General features: G+C 46.5%; 1 protein-coding gene across 2 annotated transcripts in view; it reads right to left on the bottom strand.

Moving 5' to 3' along the window:
* Positions 1-2,725: 2,725 nt before the first annotated feature.
* WDFY2 (WD repeat and FYVE domain containing 2) overlaps positions 2,726-22,431 on the bottom strand; it is a 68,098-nt gene continuing 48,392 nt past the window's right edge. The window contains exons 6-13 of one of the 2 annotated variants that reach the window (XM_072850272.1): positions 15,275-15,425; positions 13,528-13,640; positions 12,472-12,598; positions 10,323-10,428; positions 6,896-6,997; positions 5,250-5,380; positions 4,807-4,915; positions 2,726-4,180 (exon numbers count right to left, since the gene is read on the bottom strand). In XM_072850272.1, the coding sequence (XP_072706373.1) occupies positions 4,151-4,180; positions 4,807-4,915; positions 5,250-5,380; positions 6,896-6,997; positions 10,323-10,428; positions 12,472-12,598; positions 13,528-13,640; positions 15,275-15,425 (869 nt within the window). In that variant the 3' untranslated portion in view covers positions 2,726-4,150. The remainder of the gene's footprint in view (positions 4,181-4,806; positions 4,916-5,249; positions 5,381-6,895; positions 6,998-10,322; positions 10,429-12,471; positions 12,599-13,527; positions 13,641-15,274; positions 15,426-22,431) is intronic. The other variant, XM_072850271.1, reaches the window with a different exon arrangement.

Here is a 22,431-nt window from a genome sequence, read left to right as displayed (position 1 = left end):
TCAGAGGGAACCCCCTGTGTTTCCATTTGTGCCCATTGCCTCTGGTCCTGTCACTGGGCACCACTGATAGAGCCTGGGTCCGTCCTCTTTGCACCCTCCCTTCAGGTATTTATACACATTGATGAGATTCCCCCTTGAGCCTTCTCTTCTCTAGGCTGAACAGTCCCAGCTCTCCCAGCCTTTCCTCATACGAGAGGTGCTCCAGTACCTTCATCATCTTAGTGGCCCTTTGCTGGACTCTATCCAGTAGCTTCATCTCTCTCTTCTACTGGGGAGCCCAGAACTGGACACAGTTGGGAAAAAAGTTGCATATTCCTCTCTAAGAGTGATTTCCTCAGCAGGCATAAAGCAAACTTTTTTTTCCCTACACCTTTTTTGGATCATGCACAATCCTTTTTGTATGTCCAGCCATCCACCTTCTTATCAGCAACCAACCCCACACACAGGGAACACACACCTCCTTTTCCCAGTACTGGAGATACTCACGCCCCCCTCCCAGGCAAAGCGCAGTTACCACTTTTGATGTGCTAAGAGTCAATGTGCTGACATTCAGGTGATGGCCTCAAGCTCCAGAGGACGAGGTGGGGAGGTCACTTGGGTTTCACTGTAAAGAGCAGCTGTAGACAGGAGTGCTAACAGCTGAGCACACTAATGTCACCATTGAGGATTATTCTGTTACGCTGGCTGACTTTTAGCCCTATGCACTAACTACCCTGTTTCAACCATGTCTAACCATGATGTTAGTCTCCTGTAGACGGAAGGACCATCAGTGCTATCGTTGCAAGCAGTTGCCCACATACTTTTCCCTTTACTTAAGTATTTTCAGCTTAAAAAGACTGAAGTTTGGGGCTCAGGTTGACCTTCCTTCAGCCACCTGGAACACAAGTGGCTAAAGTCAGCTGCTCAGGCACTGTGTACACGACCAGTGCTGCTCCATCACCTGCCTAAGTGCTACAGATAATGTTAATTTTAAAACCAAGAAGAGCAGGTAGATGCTCTGAAGAACACTGCTTCTTCCCCCAAGGAAATGGCAGCTAAGAGAGAAATTAAAATCAATTTTTCTAAAGTGAAGAGCAGAGGAAGGCCAGCATTGTTTGTATGCCCCTTCGCACAGCAGGAGATATCACTAAAAGCCTGCTGCTGCACTTCAGCAACCCTGGGGAAAAGGGACTTTGCTTCATTTGAGTGTGTGTGGGTGTGTGGGGGGTGCTGCATAGTTTACATCTGCACCAAAAGACACCCTACCCCTCCTCCCCAATAATGCAATTCATAAAAATAGCTCAGATGTGTTATTCAGCAGCTAAAATGGAAATAAAGGGACCAGGCAACAGGGATCCTTTTTTGTGTGGATCTAGAAGACAGAAGAAATTGAGACTGTTAACCTAACACAGCAGAACAGGAAGGCAGGCATTTTAACTCACCCAATGGCAAATCCTTCTTGTTTCATTTGGGAGGTAAAGGAATTATTGTTTGAATTAGAGACACCTATTTTCCCTTCATATCTCTACATTAGAGCTCTTAAGGTCATAGCAAAGGGACACGCTTCCCCTTCTCCGCCAGCTTCACTTTTAGTTTATATCACTTTCTAAGCCAAGACCAGTCTGTCCTGAGACTGCAAGATAAGGGAATGTTCAGGTTAAATTCAGATAACCCTGCAGGTACTTTAGTTGGAAAGAACAGCAAGGGAGATTTTGCAAAATGGATTTGTATACCCAGCATCCACGCATAAGCAACACTGAACCCACAACTGCTTGGAAGACAAGGGGGGGTGGCCAAGAGTTTACTCCAGAGCAGTCCAAACACACCTCACTCCCAAATTTAGTCTCCTTTGGAGTCGATTCCTCACCTTTGTTTGAATGTTACATGTTCAAAAGGACTAGGCATTGATTCAGGGGCAGATCCTCAGCTTGCTGACTCCACCACTCCATCAGTGTAAGCACAATTCACGCTGGAGTCCCAGGCTTGTTGCAACCGCTACATCTCCTCAGGAACAGAGCGCTGAACAGTGATTTAAGTTCACTTCGGTGCTCCCATGTTTCTGCCACCATGACAGATACTCCCTGCACAGCAAAGCAAGTCAGGTCTTCAGCCGAAAGGCCCTGAGCCCAAGGTAATGTGGAAGAGCGTAGTCCAGCAAAGTTTCACACATCTTCTCCAGCTGGAATGAAATATTGGCAGGCGACTTGCTCGTCTTGCATAGCTTTGTCAGCCAAGAACACTTCAGTCATCAGAAAACATGCATAAGGTGTAACGAAAAGCCTTCCAAGAGGAAACAAGCTTCTAGCTTCCAGGAGAGAAAGTGGGAGGACTTAGAAAACAATTAACATTCAAGCTGGAAAAAGAATCTTTTTAGTGCTGTGTGAATTATGTTTGAAAATATGCTTTAAAATATGCTGCCTAGTGGGGAACCAACAACAGGCTGTGTGACCAGGAAAGCCAAGGTGGCCTCATTTCAGAGAACATGACTACAAAATGCTTAAGCACAGTTTATAGGATGTTTAAAAAGATAATTTTCCCTGAAAATATGTAGCAGTCCTGTGACACGCACATGAAAGTCCACTCACCCTTTACTGCGGCAGCTCACCGGTGTAGAAGTAATGCCATGGATTGTGTTAACCTTTTTGTTTCCTCAAAAGTGAATTACTGCCAGGCAAACAAAGGAGAAGCTTTATTTTCTTTTGGGGTTATCACTCAAGGGAAAACACAAGGCTTCTCTAGGTAGCAATGTGCTCTGTAGTGGTAAACATCATGGCCTCCCCACTTTAGAGGGGAAAAGTAAAGTCCAAAATGGGGCAAGACTGAGCACCGTCTGTTGTGTTGCAGCAGCTACAGACCACAAGTCCTGCTGAAATAGGAGATAAAGGAAAGCCCTAGGTCTGGTCTGCAGTTCTGTTCTCTACACCAGCTTCTTTGAAGTGCATCAGCAATAGCATGCTAAAAAGTGAAATCGATTAAGGAACAGAGAGTTGACTCTTCAGATAAGATCCCTTTGGAAAAAAGGGCTTTTTTTGTTTATTTATCTTGACAACATCCTTCTAAAAAGGTAATTTTGGTCAATCCAGGTTTTTAAATACTTTTTATTTTTAAAAGAAACCATAAAATATGACAACAGGACAATGAGCGTCATTCAGCAATATCAGTTTCTGGTCTATAGAGGGAATTAATAAAAGCCATCAGCATTTTAAAAAATAAATATGACTAACCATATGGAAAACAGGAAAATCAAATTCATCTCAACAACACAGACAGGTATAAATGCTGAAATGTTGCTGCGCAAGGTAGAGGTAGAGGTAAACCAGACTTCTCAGACCTAGACCAGTTTTAGATCTGCACCCCCCCCATGGCACACACTCCCAAAAGTTCCTGTTGCCAATAATTTAATTTGAATCAGCCTGTCAGCCTCATCAAACTCAAATGGGTCTGTGTGCTCCTTGTAATGCTCTGAGAAGGAAAACTATTTCAGTTTTTGTATAAATTAGTTGCTAAGCAACCTGCCCCCTGGTTTTGCGACTTGTGCAGCAAGGAAAGAGGCAGGAAGCTGGATTTTAGCTACTACAAACCAATAAAATGCTCTCTGGATGATGTCCGCTAGGACAAGTAGATGGTAGAGCCCTTTTAGGAACTGCAGTAGTCCATCAGCTCCTTGGTGGTGCACCTGGAGAACATGCAACGTCGCGCCTGGAGTTCCTCCACTGAAGAGAGCATGGTCAGCAGAAACATCCCAAATCAATAGGTACTCGCTGCGGGGAGAGCTGATTGCCTTATACAGTATGTTGATACCGAAAACTCACATGGTAAGACACAACCCAAGAACCCTCTGTACAAAGCAGCAAGTATCCTGACATAGTGAAATATAAAAACTAAAAATTGCACCGCACATGGATTTTCCAAACTCAAGACAACCAAAGTCAGATTGTACAAACCATTAGTTAAAAAAATACCTTCTTGTATATTTTGAGAATAAGTGGAAAGAGTCTTCGTGCAAATGTTCAGCCTTGATCAAGCAGAGGATGTAAAATCATTGTAAACGCATTAGTTCCTTTCTCATCTGCCGTATGCACCCAGCGTTATCTATCTTCTGCAGTACGATTAGGGTTAGGAAATCTGTTTCTTCTGTAAATATCACCTTTCAAGTTCCACTGATGTACCATCAAGACACTACTGGTGTCATATCCCACAACTGTTAATACAATAAAATATAACAACATAGTGAATAATGGTAAAAGATAATAAAATATAGTATATAATGTAATCTCTAAATAGTTTGCACCTTTTTTTTGCTTAAGAGAGGCTACATGGTTAGAGGTGGATGCAGCAAGTCTGAAGAAGTTTGATTTCATTTTCCAGCACTCATGTCAGACTGGTGAAGGTTGACCAAATGACATTCTGTATGTCACTATGCTTTAACCTTATGAGCCAGGTTCATAGCTGGCCTTAAGGGAAACCAAAAAACCCACGCTATATTGTTAACTTGAATGATTAGCATAGTCATAACACATTTTTTAAAATTATTCAAGCTTTGTTATAAACATATTCATTATTTTAGCTATTTCTTTACCTAGCCACACAAAGATTCGTCATGTTGAAATACAGTTTGCCTTCCCAGAGGAAAAGCTACAGTGAGCACTTGTCCCAGACCCTTCAGGCAATAACTTCATAGACCAAGACCTCCTTGGTCCTTATTGGGCAGAAGTCCATCAGTGAGAGGTCTCTGGGTGGAAGAAAGCAGGTAGGGCATACCTGCAACAACACGGGAGAGGAAGGGGAAATGAAATACAGGAGCTACAGCAAGCTCCTCGCTCCTACCTTAATAACCTTGTCTGTCCCCGAGGTCAACAGCCATCCCCTGGTGGCATCAAAGTGTACGTGAACGATGTTGTGCTTACTGTCGTGGAAAGTAGCTGTGGGCGCCCGCCTGAAGAAAGAAATCCAAAAGTCAGCAAAGACTGTGACTGCAGGATTTTCCCCCAAAACGTTCTCTATTCGCGAAATAAGTATTTGTAAGTCATTAATTCAGCAACCTCTCTATAAACTCCACTTTGAGACCTTTCCAGCACGAGAGGAGCAGGGGTGGAGGGCTCTCTATCCCTCCCGGTTTGGTAGGCACCGCAGAGGCTTATCTTGCTGAAAGAGCCCAGGGACCACCCCACCAGGCTGCTCCCTCCTAGAGCCTCACATCCACCCAGGCCCTCCCAGTTGCAGGAGCTTTGCCCCACTCCGGTGCAAGCTGGCTCAGTGTCCACACTTACTCTTCATCCGTTATGGACTCGTGACAGCTATCGCAGACTCTCACTTCGAACTCGAACCCCATCAGCGGGATGGAGGAGCGCTTGGAGCTGCATTTGCCACACACGGCTTTCCCACACTTCCGGCAGTGATGCTGTAGGAGATAACATGCGGAAAGACATCTTCAGCCACAAACCCAGATCACTGCTCAGGTCCCACTGGCTCTACCGTCTCCCTTCAGCAAGACCCAGCCGGGGCTGCAGCAAACAGGAAAGTGACTCTTCCAGGGAAGATGAAGGAAAACAGGCAAGGACTTCAGAATAAATGGGGGCGGGGGGAAATCGTACTCTTTTCCCCCTCCTCCACTACTTGGGGCAAGCAGCAGCTGATCATTAGCATGGACAGTGGGAAGTGGCAGATAAAGCAATACGCAGGCTAGGTGGACTCTACCTCTCTCCTAAGCTCCAGGGTGACACCATACATCACCCAGTAAATCATTGCGACCTCCACCACTTGACATCTGTGGATGTAGCTGTGGGTCAGGGCTTCTACGCTGAGTGTGACCAGTGTTACAGGGGGTTTTCAACAGGGTAGAAGTTGGAAGAAGAAAGTCCAAGCTGTCCTCTTTTTGTTAGCACAGCTAGAGACGAGAGGACAGGACAAAGAGCCCCCCTACACATCCAGGAGATGTGTCCCAGCCAGCTGGGCATCTGCTGCAGGGCTGGGAGCTGTAACTACCCCTGTCCCTGGGAGTCTCACTTTGGGCCATAGGGGATGACACCACCACTCAGCAGCACATGACACTTTAAAACATCTCCAGGTCGAGATAGGACAGGGCTACATTAGCACAGTCTCATTCTGGAGTCCATTCCCAGCCTCTAAGTATAAACATCTACCCCCTAAGCATCTCGATCAGCTCCTTTGGCCATTTTCAGCCCCAGGAGCACTAGTGTTTCTGCATTTTGATGCTACCCGCCTCATGTTTTCTCATGCACTGGCTGTGTAGGACCGCAAGGCTGCCTTGCCAGCTGTAGGAGAGCCAGGCTCTGCGGTGATGAGCATTACATAAAAAGAAGATGCAGCTCAGCTCTGCCCCAGACACCTGACTTCTCCAAGCTCCATGAGAACATCCCTTTCAGTATTTTTAAGCCCCTCTCCCGAAAGTCTGCAATCCCATGGTCCTCTCCTGCTGGGCAGGAAAACGCAGCAACATGTTCCAAACAGACCAATAAGTCTTTTCCAACACAGCCTGAGCAGTTACAGATGTTTACCCAACCTCATTGAAAACAGCTTTTGTTCCAGCACAATCTCCAAAAATCAGCTGCAAATTTATTTCTACAACACATTCAACTAACAATAAGCAAAATCCCACATGGCAAAATCCATGGAAGGCCCAAAAACAATTTACTCAGCCCAAGGCCTATAACATGCATTTGTTATCAGGACTGGCTGGGGGGGTAAAAAAAAAAAAGTAGAAAAAAGAAGTGTGTTCCTCCCGACCACAAAATCAAGCCTCAGCGGAGGGGAGCCCACTGTCACACTATCAAGCACTCAGTGAAAGAACAAAGTGCAAGTTCTCAAGGCTTTAGGGGAAAAAAGGTTACCACGATCTATTATGAGAGAAAAGCCTAATTGCACCATGTTAACACACCAAAGGATGCATACAAACCTGCCTGAGGCCTATTTTCTTGCTGTCCCACATTTGCTTGAAGTTCCAGAAGAAAGGCTGGTCACATTTTTGACAGGAATCACTATCCAGCCACTCCGGAGTCTGCAACACATACACACATAAACACAAAGTGGGAGTGAGGAACAAACAGAAGAGCTTCCAATGGAGCCTAGAGAGAGGACAAGAAAGATGTATTGAGGTGCGGTAATGTGGCCAGCTAAACTTAATTTAAAATCCCTATTTTCACAAGATGCCTGACTGTTCCCTGGGATGTCTTTTCTGGCTCAGCTCTGAGCCTTGAAGGACACGGGAGGAACACTTCTCACCCAAATCATGAAGCAGAGTTCGATTATAAGACCATAAAAATAACCCAGGAACAAACAAGCCTCCCCCACCTCTCCAAATCTGGAATTAAGCATATAAAAATATTCTGTCCTGTCTGGACAGCATTTACCATCTGCTATTGCCTCTGGTGGGAACTGGGGGCAATTAGTATTTCCAATAGCCAAGCTACTCATCTGGAGGGAAGGGGAAGGTATCTGAAATGCTGATGTGGTTTTTTTTTTATTATTATTATTTCTTTCTTTAATACTGTAAGAGGCGTTCCTGCTGTCAGAGGTATCTGTGCTACAAATCACACATAGGGGTGAGAAAGATGAGATTCACCCAAACAAGCCTCAAACCCAAACCAGCTCTTTTCCCTGCTTTTACACAAAGATGATGGAAGAAAGGTCTTCTGTTTCCTAACATGGCATGTAGCTTTGCACTCACGCTGTGGATGAAGCAGGTAAGAAAATTTAAAGAAAAGAAAGAAAATATTAAAGGCACTTCTCTCTCCTGCAGCCAGGTTTTGCTGTGCAGAGTAGCACGGACCAGACGCCCTGTAGGGAAGCCAAGTCTTGCCAGGCCCTGAAGGAGCTCAGGAAACGCCTGAAGTGGCAGGGGGGCACATGGAGGGGGCAGCTGATCTCCTCCCCTACGTTTGTGTCCCCTGACACTTGTCTTGCAACAAGACACTTGACCTGCTGGGGGGGATGCAGTGCGTCTCCCCACAATGTTTAGGAAACCTTCTGGGGGATGTGAGACTCGGGAAGAGTCTTGGCTCTTGACCCCTCTCCAGCTGGCTGTCAGTCTGTCTGTCCTAACCTGGCCTAGCAAGAGTGACACTCCTTCCCAGCAGATGACTTCTGCTCCTTTCTCCGCCCCACCAGGACAAGAGTTCAGCCCAAAGCTGGTGCTGGCAAGCAGGTCCATCCTGTTCCCCCAGCAGAGCAGCCCCAGCCAGACCAGGACAGCCCTGCCTCGGCACCACTGCAACACGCTCCCACCAGCCCCACCAACCCCAAGAGATTAAATAAACACTGAACAATGTTTAATACTTTGTGAGGAAGTGCTATTAGCAAACTGCAGTTGTCTTATCAGAGCCACTGTTTCTCACATGCTGCAATTTAAAATGGAAGGAAACACAGCTGAGATTAAGAATTAAAAATAATACAAAAGCCAGGCAAAGATAAGGCAAGGTCCATGGAGACCCTCAGCTCCCAGGATAGCTTTGACCCCCAGCAATAAAGCAACTGCCTGCTTCAGCTTCTGCCAGTTCCTCTGAAGGCAGTTCATTCTGCTGGGGCAAATCCTTGTCTTTTCTACCCACAAGAGTCTTTCTGTTTAATGCCTACAGATTTACATCTGCGTGTATAAGTTTTCATCTCTTAAGTATCTGAACACTATAGATGATGAAGACAACATTTTGCTTGTGACAAGTAACCGCTTTGTAGTCAAATAGAAATGCAGCTTCTAGCATCTTTCAGATGTTGTCTTCTTACAGCTTTTTAAAAACAGAGATTAAAATAAAGAATCAAGGGCTAAAATGCCTTAATTCACTCTAATGCAATCTCAGAGACGTGGGAAAATCTGATAGCATCAAAGTGAGTACTGAGCACACATCACATGGAGAAAAGCCTTAAATAAGGGCAAAAATACCAAAGCCAAAATCCAGGACCCCAAACCAAGGTTTGGTATTAAAATCTCAAAGGGTCATGTTTCAGGGGTGGTTTAGCACTGTGAACACCCTATTGCGCTACTGATAACATGAACAAGCCCACATAGCCACATAGTCAGAGAAAGCAGCGCACCCGTTAGCACCTGCTGCTAAGCCCTCATTTAGCTAATTATATTTCTCCTCCACTTTTTAAACCAGCCTTCTCACAGCATTGCTGCCTGTTTTGCAACAAGCCAGTCTTAACCCTTACTGTAGCCTTTTGAAGGCAGCACATAAAGGTTTTCATTTCTGGATGTTCGAGTTGCAGCAAAAAGGAAACATCTGTTGGGAAGGAGGAAGCCGCTCTGCTTTCGTTTCAATTTTGGAGCTGATGACATAATTGGCCATTAGATTAGCAATTAAAGAGAGCCAACTAGAATGCTAATTCACATAAAAAAGGGATCTCAGTTCCTGCCTAGGCCTATTTCAGTGGTTTTTTAAAATCCAATTTTCCACTTAGCTTTCCTCCTTGCTCCAGGGAGACACACATGACCCGGGGAGGCCAAAACCCTTGAGAACCAGCAAAGCTGGTGAAAGCCCATGCTGCCAAAAGCCCTGCTCAGACCTACCCACCGCGGGGACTCGGGGTGCCTTCCTACCCCCTGCAGGAGCAGGGTTGAGGTTTGCCGTGACTCATGTTACCAGGATTTGCCACGCTGCCGAGCAGAGCTGATGCCTGACTCACTCATCACGGCGCTTGCTCCCCCTCTCTGAGTCAGGTCTCAGAAATTGCCGAGCGGAGGCTGCTCCCACAGCGCCAAAGACCCAGGGTGAGTTTTTGCACCCGCTTACATTCATCGGCCATGTAGCACAAAAGCAGTTAGGAGGGTGTGGGCGAAATCTTACTGTCTGGATCAGCAAAGTCATCGTTTACCCCACTTCTACATGGTTACACCGGAGGGAAGCAAGACCAAGTAGCGGGTGAGATTGAAGCCCTAGTTCAATGTCTTTTTAGCAAGAACAGGAAAAAAGGAACCTGGGTTGCAGGTTTGCAGAGATGACAAAGAGCTTTCGTGGTTTGTTTTCTTAAAAACCCCTAATAATTATCAATCCATCCATTTACCTCTGAACTGATAATATTTCTCATGATGTTCTGAAAAACAAAGCAGTACATCTCACAATACCCTCCTCAGAGGATGTCTTTCAGAGCAGTAATGTAAAGGGTAAGAGCCATTTAGAAGCCTACTTAATATGTATTTTCTGCCAGACAATTTCCCCTGTACCATATTATCAAAGGCATGGCATAATTGCTGTATAACAACTGGAGCATGTCCAAAAACATTTTTAAAGCCTGGAATGATCTTGTTCAGGTTGAAAGTTGCACATTTTAGCAAGGCCCCTTCTTCCCAAGACTGTTTCAGACCAAATCGACAAGAACCGAGTATCTACCTCCTGCCTCTCAACATCCATGTTCCAGACGACGATTCCCCCATCTGCACCACAGGAGATGAGCTGCCGAGTGTGGTGAGCATAGGAGAGAGACTGAACTTTATCGCTGAAAAAGAAACGAGACAGTTATTAATCAACCATCTATGGCTGGCACACAAGTAAGCATAGAATATACAATAAAGCAGCATAAACCACTTGTTTGCCCATATGTTTCCCTCCCCCCCCTCACTGTACGTGGCATCCATTGAATGCAAATCAGTCTTTGCTGTCCAGCTGGGACCAGAACCAGAGTGTTGCTCATCTGGGCAGCATCCACAAAAGCAAAGACCTGTTCTGATAACTACTTTTGCTGCTCCTGAGGTGGGAGGTCCCAGCTGCACTGGGAAGCCTGAACAGAGCTGCAGCTCCAGACCTCTCCGCAGGCACATCTGGATGCATAAATGCAGCCCCGGTAAGGTACCTTCTTGTTACAAAGTCAGTAACAACTTTGTTTTTGTAAATCTCTGCAACATCTAGGAATGAAGCACTGAGGAACTACTGAAGATTTTCTTTTAGCACTAACAAGCATAGAGAGTTTCAAAAATAATATAGGAATCACTAAGTTGTTCCTAAGCCTTCCCAAGGTAACGTGGAAGATTTAGGTGCTTTTGCTTCTTCTTTTAAGGAAAAAGCAACGTGGGAAAAATAATGCAGTTTAAACCCCCAAGCTGTGCTTATTCCTTCATACAAGGAAGAAAACCAGGCCTCATCTCAAGCTATTTACAACCTGGGAAACAAAGACTGTACAACACTTGTTATAGAAAAAACAAGATTAAGAATAATCAGTAACCGAGCATACAGTGACTGGAACTATCCCATAACTTTTGGTTTTCTTTGCTAACACCACTGGTCTCATCTACTCAAAGGACTTTCATGCTAACACGTTTGCTTGTGCATATGGCTGCTCCTCCAGAGAGGAATGCATTTACGGGACAGTTTGGTACAACACAGCCTGCCTTCACAGTGCCCGCCTGCCGACACCAGTGGCACCACCAGGTGAAACGTTTCTTAGTCCCTGTTGTCCTTAGGACCAGGTCTCTATACTATACAGTGCCAACCAACAGCCGTGCCACAGATCTAGTTGAAGATGCCCCTGCTTATTGCAGGGGAGCTGGACTAGATGACCTTTAAAGGTTCCTTCCAACCCAAACTATTCTATGAATCTATGATTAAGATCCAGGGGCTAACTTCATATTAGGAGAACTAATTTCCACAGCAATAAATCTAGCAGTGGTGCATTAGCAAGCACCACTGGTAGGGTACAAGGGTGATCTGGGAATTTCAGCAAGAGCTCTGCAGTGCTCTGAAATCCCAGCGGCATCCAAATTGCTCAGCAGAGTGCAGCATCACTCAAAAGAAACGTATGAATAGGTAAGAAACTGTTAGACCAAAACCACCATGGGATTTTGCCTCTCCAGACCTGAACCTGGCACGCAAGTCCCACATATATGCACTCCCAATACACAGAAGCAAACTTGTTGCATTGCCAGTGTTAAAAGGCTAGGAGGTCATTGCAACTAGAGCCATTCTGATCTCTACTCAATGCCCAGCACAGGCTTGCTCTTCTTCAAAGACTTCGACTATGCTACGCAAATGTGAGGTCTGTATGTGCAAAGATGAAGTCTCTTTGCATTGACGAGATGGTGAAGGCCTCTATGGGTAAAGCACATTACTTAGAATTCAGGCTGTACATAAAGTGGCATGGAAAAAGTTAGCGTGGAGGAAAAAGGGGCTAAATGTCCAAGCCTGATGCTCCCTCTAGGGGAAGGAAAGACCTTGACACCTAAAAAGTGAGAATTTCTCTGCAGCTGTTCTCGTTTGAGGACTCTCCTCTTTCCAACAAAGGTGCAAGCTCTGGCATAACACGTTCAGGACAATAGATATTGTGCCTTCCTTCACCACCCTTTGCAGACTCTCAAACCAGCCTGTGGGCCCAACGCTGAAAAACTTACTATAAGCAACTTATTCCAGTTGTATATGGACCACAGGGAGTCACACATACAAGCTTGAGGCATGTGAAGACTGTAACCTTTGGGCTGTTTGTTTCCAGATGTGGCTTCTGCCTTTAGCTTTTCTCCCATAAAAGCAGGAGGAAGGGCTTTGAACGTACTTATGTCCTTGCAGCTCGATGGCTGTTCCTTTTCTTCCTCCAATATCCCACATTATAATGGAATGATCAGAACTGCCTGAGAATAAAACTCGCTGTATTGGGTCCCAACAGAGAGCAGTGACACCACCTGAAATAGGAGATGCACACAACAGTCATTTCATTACAGAAAGTGGAAGACAGGAATGTAGCTAAATATAAAGATACAACAAAAAATATGGAGAGATAGTGATTAAAATGCAGGTCTCTCTAGGAAAGGCCATGCAGCTACTGTGCTTGCCAGTTGAAAACTAACAGCCTAGAAAACCTACTGAAGCCCCATTCTGCTCTTCTGCGGGCAGAGAGCTCCACTGCCACTCACATGGAGGAATCCACTGAACAGTAAACTGTGGTAGAAGAATGGTCATGGTGTGACTACACAGCTTTTAATCTCCATCATTCCAGGAGACAGATAGACTTTATTACAAAAGAGAAGCAAGGGTGGAATATTACAGGCGTCTTCACAGTATCCTAGCACGAGGACTGAACTACCTTGTGCTACCTCGTGATTGAGCTATTAGCATTCAGAGCGGAAGGGTACGGAGAGAAAACACTGAGCAATGACCACCAGTTCTTCTGTTAGATGGCAGGATCACATCCCAGGGTTGCTGTTTTTAAAGTGTGATGGGGCACAAGTCTCAGCAGTGAAACAAGCAGTTAGTGCCTCCAAGATGTGCCTATTCCACTTGGGTAAAAGTACCTACCAATATGGGTCGTTCCTTGAGAAACATCTTTTCGCCCCCAGAGTTACCACAACTTGTTCTACTCTCACTCTGCTTTAATTAGCAGATACTGATTGCGGCATTTTCTGCCATAGAAGTTTTCTGATCAGAAGTCTGATCACTCTCATTTTTACCAATAAAGAATAAACTTCCCTGAGCTGTAGTGACAGTTTAAGGTCTATCCCCCTTCCAGGCTATACAGTGACACAAGCCATCCTAGGGTTTCACAGGAGAGTCAAACCACCATGACGCTGAGCACAGATGAAGAACCAAATTGGGTCTCCTCCTGAGGCCTCACCTGTGTGTCCCTTAAATGTCGTAACAAGGCTGCAGGACTCTTGCTCTAGTTTGAGTATGGTCACTTGCCCAGAATGATCACCAACAAACACATGCCGGGTTTCCACATCAAATCTGACGGATAAATGCTGAGGAAAATACATTGCTTATACAAGCTTTACATTCCTTTCATGACTTGTTAATTCTTTTAACACGAGTATACTGCAACCTCATGAATAGTGCTCCAGTCTCAAGGAGTTATTCAGAGTGTACTTTTAGGCATCAAACTCATACCTGTTCATATTAATAGTGTAGTCTCCCTGAGTAAAACCAAAGAGTGAGAAAAAAATGAGGCTATTCCAGAGGACACAATTTGTGTTTTTATTATGAAACACCCTTGAAGTAGCCCTTCGCCATGAACAGAGGATTCATCTCCCCAGGCTCTCTAACTTAGGTGCTAGAGTTGGATGGTGTCCAGTCTCTCTTTCCTTTCCCCAAATTGTATAAAATAACTATTACTAGTTTTCTGCTTGTTCATTATAGTTAAGTTTACAAATACAGGCTATTGTTTTATGTCGTATTTGGGGAAGTGTCAGCTACATCAGGTGCATCACACATCGTATTCTAAACTGAATAAAATCTGGACCCATTCAACCATCTACTGGAACCACCTATCTGGACAGATTCTGACCTCTTCATCCAATTTAATTCCACATTCAGAGTCCATACTGGATATTTAAGGAGCAACTGCTTAGCACTGATTTTATGCACACAGGACACTGGGGAAAAAAACCACATTCCTGGTTCTGCAAGGTTTTTGCAATATTTGTCTCCCTTCCTCTGCCCTCCACCAGCATGATCTGATGACCCAAATTAAAGTGCCCTCCAAAATTTTGAATCACTTGAAATGGTCCGTTCTCTAGAGAGATTTAGGAAATACAGAACAAATTCCTCCATTATGCTTTCAAAAGTATTTATAATTTAATTAAAAATTAAGTTCAGTCTTTATGCCATTTAGATTGGCTGAATGACCAGATGATATAAAGCAAGTCTGTGTTCAGACACTAATTTTGAGTCAGTCTCACTTCCCATGAACTAGCAGAACACACATCATCTATACCACATACACTATAAGGCATTAAAAGTCTGTTTATGCTAACCCCTGGTTTCAGCCTAAGAGCTCATACTTTTCCACTTTCCTTTTCATTTGCAATAAAGCTGAATTAATATTTCTTTTATTGTCAGGCAGCTGGGGCAGCTCTAGGTGAATAAGCCACCTGAGTGCCATTTCTGGAGCCATTTCCTCTTTAGTTAACCCAAATTCCCAATACATAGTGGGCTGTTCCAGAGTGAAGGACAAGTACTCATTATTTTATATTAAAGTCATTTAATTTTTACCATGCATACACACAGGCACACTGACCTGATCACTGACCTACTTTGCTACCGTTAATTCTTAGAAGAAAGCATGCGCTGCATGTTTAAATGAAGGCTCTGTCCATATTTATTACAATAGTAGACCACAATAGGTTGCAGATCGCCCATTGTTTTGCTCAAAAATGCTTAGACCTAAATATGCCACCACGCATTAAGGAGACAAAGCAAGGAGAACAGACAGTTTTTAAAATTGGCTTTAAATAACGGTTTCTCTCACAAAGCATCGAACCTATACAACGCGCAAACTCTGGAGGACAACTAGAAAAATAAAGCAAAGAGGCTGTTTAAGTGCCAAGGAGCAGAAATAAAACTGAGAGCTCAGCAAAGGATACTGCAGGCCACAGGCCCCTGCGCTGGTGCGGTAGCCTCCCAGCCGCTGGCCGCTCTCCGAACAGTGCCACGTGAAGTGTTTGTCTTGTCCGGTGCTTAACACCCACTCCATCTCCAGGACAAACAGAATCATCATGACCCTGCTTTGATGAGCTGAAAATTAAGCAGACAGACATATAATCGCATTGTGGAGAAGAACACAGGGGCAGAAGACCACTGCAAATGCCAACAGCACCCAACTCCTCCACGCCCTACTCACCCACTCACCCTTCCCTACAGAAGAAACTGGTGTTTAATAATCCCGTTGACACGAGCTACCATGCAAGCTTGTAAGGTCCCTCCCTGCTCTGCATGTTCAGCGTTTGCATGAGAAAGAGCAGAAGCAAGACTTAATTCCTTCCATGCCTATTGCAGCCATTTATCTTCTACAGTAGCACAAGTCTTCCTTCCATCATTGTATCATCACCAACAAAGTTGCCATTGTGGAAAGCACTCTGCGCTCTACTTAAACCTCTTCTGAGTTGGTTTTATGACAGCAGTGCAGATGCCTACGCTGCCGCTCCTCCCGCTGGGAGGTCTGGTGGATGTGGGCTGCGGATTGTGGCACCCCAGCAGAATGACGAATTACAGCACAGGCACAACCCTGCACCAAAGGGAAGTTTTAGCATTGCATGTAAACCAGATAAAGAGGAAATTGGAATAAAATAAAATATTTTTTAAAAAAAGTAAAAAGATCACAGCTGGGCAAGATTAATAAAACAGTTGAAGGAATAAATTTCTACTGCTACCTAAATAAAGCCATCAAAAGCTTTTCATTAAAGCAAGGGAACACAGGCTTGTACAGACAGTTTTTTGTATGAATGACCAGTGGGCTTGGTCGTGAAGTGCTGATTGAGCCGACTTTTTAATAAAACAAGTGGCTGGAAAGACATGCAGAATTATTCCCAGCTGTAACTTAGCTGTGAATGCCACATTCCTCAATCCACAGCCCTACTGGTTTATTAGTGTTCTGAGATCCAGCAACATGTGCCACACAAAGCAGGCTGCTTGTATTTGTTTGTGTAAAAGCTGACACATTGGGAAGATTACATATCTTTGGAAGCTTAAAAACCACCCTGAAACCTCCACTTGAAATGCAGAGAAATTCCTCAGAACAGTATGGGAAGATTGCTGCCTGCCCTATACAAATATACAGCACAGATGAGAGCTGTGTTCAAATCCTGTGAGGGGGAACTCGTAGCAAAGAATAGGAGGTTTGCATAAGCCAACATCTGCCCGTGATCCACACTGCTTTTTAGACCCAGATCCCCTGAGGAGAAAAGTCAATAGATGCATTGACGCAAGTTGCCCTAACTGTAAACTAGTCCAGCTGCCAGCCACAGTGTCAGATGTGAACTATGCCCAGATGCTTTCATCCTTGCCCACAGAAGAGCTCAGATTTTGGCTCTTGTTTCCACCCGCTTTTAAACTCCAGGTTTGTAATCAAGATAGAGGGATGAGGACTGCCCAGGAGTCACTTGAGCTCTTTTAAACAGATCCTTTCTCCTCTCCACCTTCCAGATTTCTTCTCTGGGAAGAAATTCAGTGACCCTATGGGTGACTAATGCTTGTCTTTACCTATCTGTTGGTCTCCTCAGGAGCACCCGCACTAGCTGGTGGAGTGGTGCACTGCAGAAAGGGCCACGACGGGATACATGCTGCTACAAGCACCTGATGGGCTCATATACATGACCCAGGGGCTCGTGTGCACCAGCAGTGCCGCAGACAGACCCATGCACTTCCACAGGACGTGCAAAGCTGGCTGAGATCAGGCTGTTCAAGGGACATTTTCTCAGCACGTGGCAACTGCTACTGCTAGTGTTGGCTTCCCATGGTTTGAACTGGCTGTGAGGATAGCTGGCACCACCCATCTCTCCTAAATCTCCTCCTATCTCCTCCTAAAACTTCTTCTAAAAGGAAGGGCTTGTACCTTTTGCTAGAAGAACAGTGGATCCACCATCCACTGCCTGTGGATGGTGGAGGCAGCTCTCTCTGGCAAGCAAGGACTAGACATTAAAGAAATGTGTACATGCCAAGAGGTGGAAGCAGTGTACGTGATAGCTTTGCTTATCCTCCCTCCCCAAAACCAGCTTTCAATTCAGCACTCTGTTGCTCACCTGCAAGTGCTGCACATATTAGCTGGTGCCACCACACACATGCTGATGGCAGAAATATCTGCTGATGGCAGAAAGAGCACAGTGGAGGTTGTTAAGTAAGGGAGGAAAGAGAGGACAAATGCAAGTAGAAAGTCACTTGTCATTTAAAGGGAATTTGACTCATGTAAGGCTTAAAGAAGCAAAATGTCAGAAGATCGGAGTTGATAGTAAAGCAATGAAGAGGTCTGGGCCCTAGGATTAACACAGGTTCAGGATCGTGAAGCAGCAAACAGAAAGCTGGTTCTTAATCCACGGAAGATTTGATCACCATGTGTGCAGAAAAAAAAGTGGAACAAACATTTCCAGAGCTGCTCACTGCAATAACAGCAGGATAGAGAAGGTGGGATGGAGGGTGAATGTAGTCACAGTACAGAAAAAGCCACAGCAAGCAGTAGGCAAGAGCAGAGCTGTGTAAGCCAGCATGAGAAGAGAGCCCATGTGCGGGGGAAGATTATGCTGTACAGAAGGTAGATAAGCAGCAGACAGGAGAAGGGAGCAGGTCCATCTGCAGCAGGAGGGTGGGAAGGAGCAGGGGAGCTGCACTTCCGCTATGAGAAAGCAGCAGTGAGCACTGTGCAAAGAGCAGGTTGGAGAGAGGATGGAAGGGCTATGCCTAGACAAAAGCAGCTGCAGCGAGGAGGTGCACACCAAGATGTCAGCAACCAGAGCACAGGGCAAAGGAGGGCCTGCAGGGCAAAGGAGGTCCAAGAAGCACAGCCAGCGCATGGCCATGCACAGTGCAGGGCAAGAAGTTGTGCTGGGTGAAAGGGAGAGTTACAACAGTGAAAAGCAGCAGCAAACACCAAAAGACAGGTGGAAGTTAGTAGTAAGAAAGAAAAGCTTAGCATATGCAAGAAAAGCACAAGAGAAGAGGCTGTGCATAAGGGGAAGCAGAAGTAAGGACATGGCGTGAGCTGGCCTGAAAGCAAGGAGGCAGGGGGACAACCCCGGAATGGGCAGGCTGCAGAAAGCATGGGGCAGAAGCAGGTCTACAAATCCTGCTTGGCAGAACACGCGCGTGCTAAATAAACTTAAAAAAAAAAAATTTAAAAAGCAGTAGCTGTTATACCATCCAGAGGGGGCACAGGAAATGTGGCCCCTGGCAAGAAGGTGCAGTTGCAAGGAGCAGGGTGGAGAAGGCTGTGCAGAGCGGGAAGCAGCAACAGCCATGCAGCAGGGCTAGCCTGTGTGCGGCTGGAGGGGGCTGGCAGGGGCTGGAAGCCGGGGCTGCCAAGGGGAGGGAAGGGTTCCTTCAACACTCACAGAGTGTCCCAAATGGCACCGTTCAAATGCTTGCACCACCCCTCCTCAGCAAGGGAAGGAGTTAGTGCCTGTAGGAGGCCAATGCCCTGTGATCCACCCTGGCGTCCTGACCAACACTGTGTCACATCCCCAATCTCTGTGTTTTGATCCCTTTCCAGAAAGCGAAGATTTCGCAACTCCAGACGCAGTGTCGCAGCAAAGCCTCCACCGAGCACAGCCACCCACCTCCACTGCTGGTGCTCGGCCGCCGTACAACGCCGGACCTGGCTGCAGACCCCTGTCAAGACCAAAGCGCAGCCTATGTACTAGCAGACCATTTGGCAGGCATATTCATGGCGTTTCAAGATGCAATTAGTGTCCTTTAATCACTACAGCAGCTTCAGCTACTTATAGTAATACCTTGTTGTGGGAACTGATCTATAGCCAGCCAGTTGCTGGGCAAGGTGCTACTTTTAAGAGCATCGCTGAACATTTACAAACAAAGCTACCACAGGCAAAAACAGCCAGCATGGCTAAGCTAAAGCTCCTTGGCAGACTAAATAAAATTATTTACTCCCCCTAAAATATCTTTAAAGAATATAAAGGCCTTACTTGAAAACTTTAAACAAAACCAAACACCCAACACTTTTCAAAGTAAGGCCACCATACCCAACAAAACTACATGGTCCTTTTTAATTATGTTATTCCTTGCCCAAAGGCTTTGCCAAGACGCTTATGCCAACCCCTATACCTTGGCACAGCCATGTGAGGAAGGTGTACTACAGGGATGGGATTGTGGAGGGGAGTCACCCTGGACCAGGTGAGGAAGGTTCACCTCTGTTGGATCATGACATGCCTACCCAAAGGACTAAGTGGCCCTTCCTTGCACATTCTCCCAGAGAGCATGGTGAACACGGGGTCCTTTCCACCTTGCCATGTCCCAGCAGTGCTGTTGGACTCTGGTCCCAGTGATGCCCCCAGTAAGCCCAGATCCATGTCCTGGACGGAGGCAACTGTGAGGAGCACAGAAGTACCTCCCAGTGCATGGTCCAATGGAGCTGTAGAAGCCTGTGACTGACAGCAGCTCCCAGAGCATCTCACTTTTGTGATGCTTCCCCAGCACCCCAGACCTCCAGTATAGGTCCAGCCAAGCCCAGGGAAGGGGCGGAGTGGGTGTTGCGCTCCCACAGAATCACAGAATCGTATAGGTTGGAAAAGACCTTTAAGATCATCGAGTACAACCATAAACCTAACACTACCAAGACCACCACTATACCATGTCCCTAAGCACCTCATCCAAACGTCTTTTAAATACTTCCAGGGATGGTGACTCAGCCACTTCCCTGGGCAGCCTGTTCCAATGCTTGACAACCCTTTCAGTGAAGTAAAATTTCCTAATATCCAGTCTAAACCTCCCCTGGCGCAACTTGAGGCCATTTCCTCTCGTCCTATCACTTGTTACCTGGGAGAAGAGACCGACCCCTACCTCTCTACAACCTCCTTTCAGGTAGTTGTAGAGAGCAATAAGGTCTCCCCTCAGCCTCCTTTTCTCCAGACTAAACAACCCCAGTTCCCCCAGCCGCTCCTCATCAGACTTGAGCTCTAGACCCTTCACCAGCTTCGTTGCCCTTCTCTGGACACGCTCCAGCACCTCAATGTCTCTCTTGTAGTGAGGGGCCCAAAACTGAACACAGGATTCGAGGTGTGGCCTCACCAGTGCCGAGTACAGGGGCACTATCACTTCCCTAGTCCTGCTGGCCACACTCTTTTTGATACAAGCCAGGATGCCATTGGCTTTCTTGGCCACCTGGGCACACTGCTGGCTCATATTCAGGTGGCTGTCAGCCAACACCCCCAGGTCCTTTTCTGCCTGGCAGCTTTCCAGCCATTCTTCCCCAAGCCTGTAGCGCTGCATGGGGTTTCTGTGGCCCAAGTGCAGGACCTTGCACTTAGCCTTGTTGAACCCCATACAGTTGGTCTCGGCCCATCAATCCAGCCTGTCCAGGTCCCTCTGTTAAACATTCCTCCCCTCAAGCAGATCAACACTCCTGCATAACTTGGTGTGGTCTGCAAACTTACTGAGGGTGCACTCGATCCCTTCGTCCAGATCATTGATAAAGATATGAAACAGAACTGGCCCCAACACAGAGCCCTGGGGAACACCGCTTGTGACCGGCCACCACCTGGAGTAAACTCCATTCACCACCACTCTTTGGGCCCGGCCATCCAGCCAGTTCTTAACCCAGCGAAGAGTACACCCATCCAAGCCATGAGCAGCCAGTTTTTCCAGGAGAATGCTGTGGGAAACCATGTCAAAGGCTTTACTGAAGTCTAGATAGACAACATCCACAGCCTTTCCCTCATCCACTAGGTGGGTCACCTTGTCATAGAAGGAGATCAGGTTGGTCAAGCAGGACCTGCCTTTCCTGAACCCATGCTGGCTGGGCTTGATCCCTTGGTTATCCTCTACATGCCGTGTGATGGCACTCAGGATGATCTGCTCCATCAGCTTCCCTGGTACCGAGGTCAGGCTGACAGGCCTGTAGTTCCCCACGTCCTCCTTCTGGCCCTTCTTGAAGATGGGCATCACATTTGCTAATCTCCAGTCAACTAGGACCTCCCCAGTTAGCCAGGACTGCTGGTAAATGATGGAAAGGGGCTTGGTGAGCACATCTGCCAGTTCCTTCAGTACTCTCGTGTGGATCTCATCAGGCCCCATAGACTTGTGAGTGTCTAAGTGGTGCAGCAGGTCACTAAGCATTTCCCCCTGGATTATGGGGGCTCCATTCTGGTCCCCGTCCCTATCTTCCAACTCTGGGGGCTGGGTACCCAGAGAACAATTGGCCCTGCTATTAAAGACTGAGGCAAAGAAGGCATTAAGTACCTCAGCCTTTTCCTCATCCTTGGTCACTGTGTTCCCACCCCCATCTACTAGGGGCTGGAGATTCTCCTTAGCTCTCCTTTTGCTGCTAATGTATTTGAAGAAGTATTTTTTGTTGTCTTTTACAGCAGCAGCCAGATTGACCTCTAGCTCAGCTTTGGCCCTTCTAACTTTCTCCCTGCACAGCCTTGCTACACCTTTGTAGTCCTCCTGAGTTGCCTGCCCCTTCTTCCAGAGGTCGTAGACTCTCCTCTTTTTCCTGAGTTCTAGCCAGAGCTCTCTATTCAGCCAGGCCGGTCTTCTTCCCCGCTGGCTCGTCTTTCGGCACCTGGGGACAGCCCGCTCTTGTGCCTTTAGGACTTCCTCCTTAAAGAATGTCCAGCCTTCCTGGATTCCTTTGCCTATTAGGGCTGCCTCCCAGGGGACTCTGTTGACCAGTCTCCTAAACAGGCCGAAGTCTGCCTGTTTATCACACAGGGTGCCCTATTGAACACAAAGGGTGAGGAGTGGAGAGTCAGGGAGCATGTTTCTATGGATGGGGGTGGTGGGAGGCACTGTGCTGCGGAGCAGTGGGCAGCCTCAGGTCATCAGTGTGCTGCAAACAGTGGAGAACAAAGATCTCTGCTTTGTTTTCCTCTCTTTCCCGGTCAAAACCCTGCCTGCTAAAATTGCCCCTTGGGACTTTGGGTGACACTTTCCAGTGGAGCTAAGGCAACACAAGATTGTCCCTGGCTTGCTGTAACTTACTCTGTGCCATGTCATTGCTGGTCTGGACAGGGGAGCAGCCCAGGGGGATTTGTGCAGCTCAGCATGGGCTGCTAGCACTGCTGGTAGGCTGGGC

This window comes from Ciconia boyciana, chromosome 1, assembly GCF_034638445.1.
Source record: "Ciconia boyciana chromosome 1, ASM3463844v1, whole genome shotgun sequence".
In the NCBI taxonomy this organism is placed as follows: Eukaryota; Metazoa; Chordata; class Aves; order Ciconiiformes; family Ciconiidae; genus Ciconia; species Ciconia boyciana.
The sequence above is the reverse complement of the archived record's forward strand: the minus strand, read 5'-3'. Positions and strand labels throughout refer to the sequence as shown.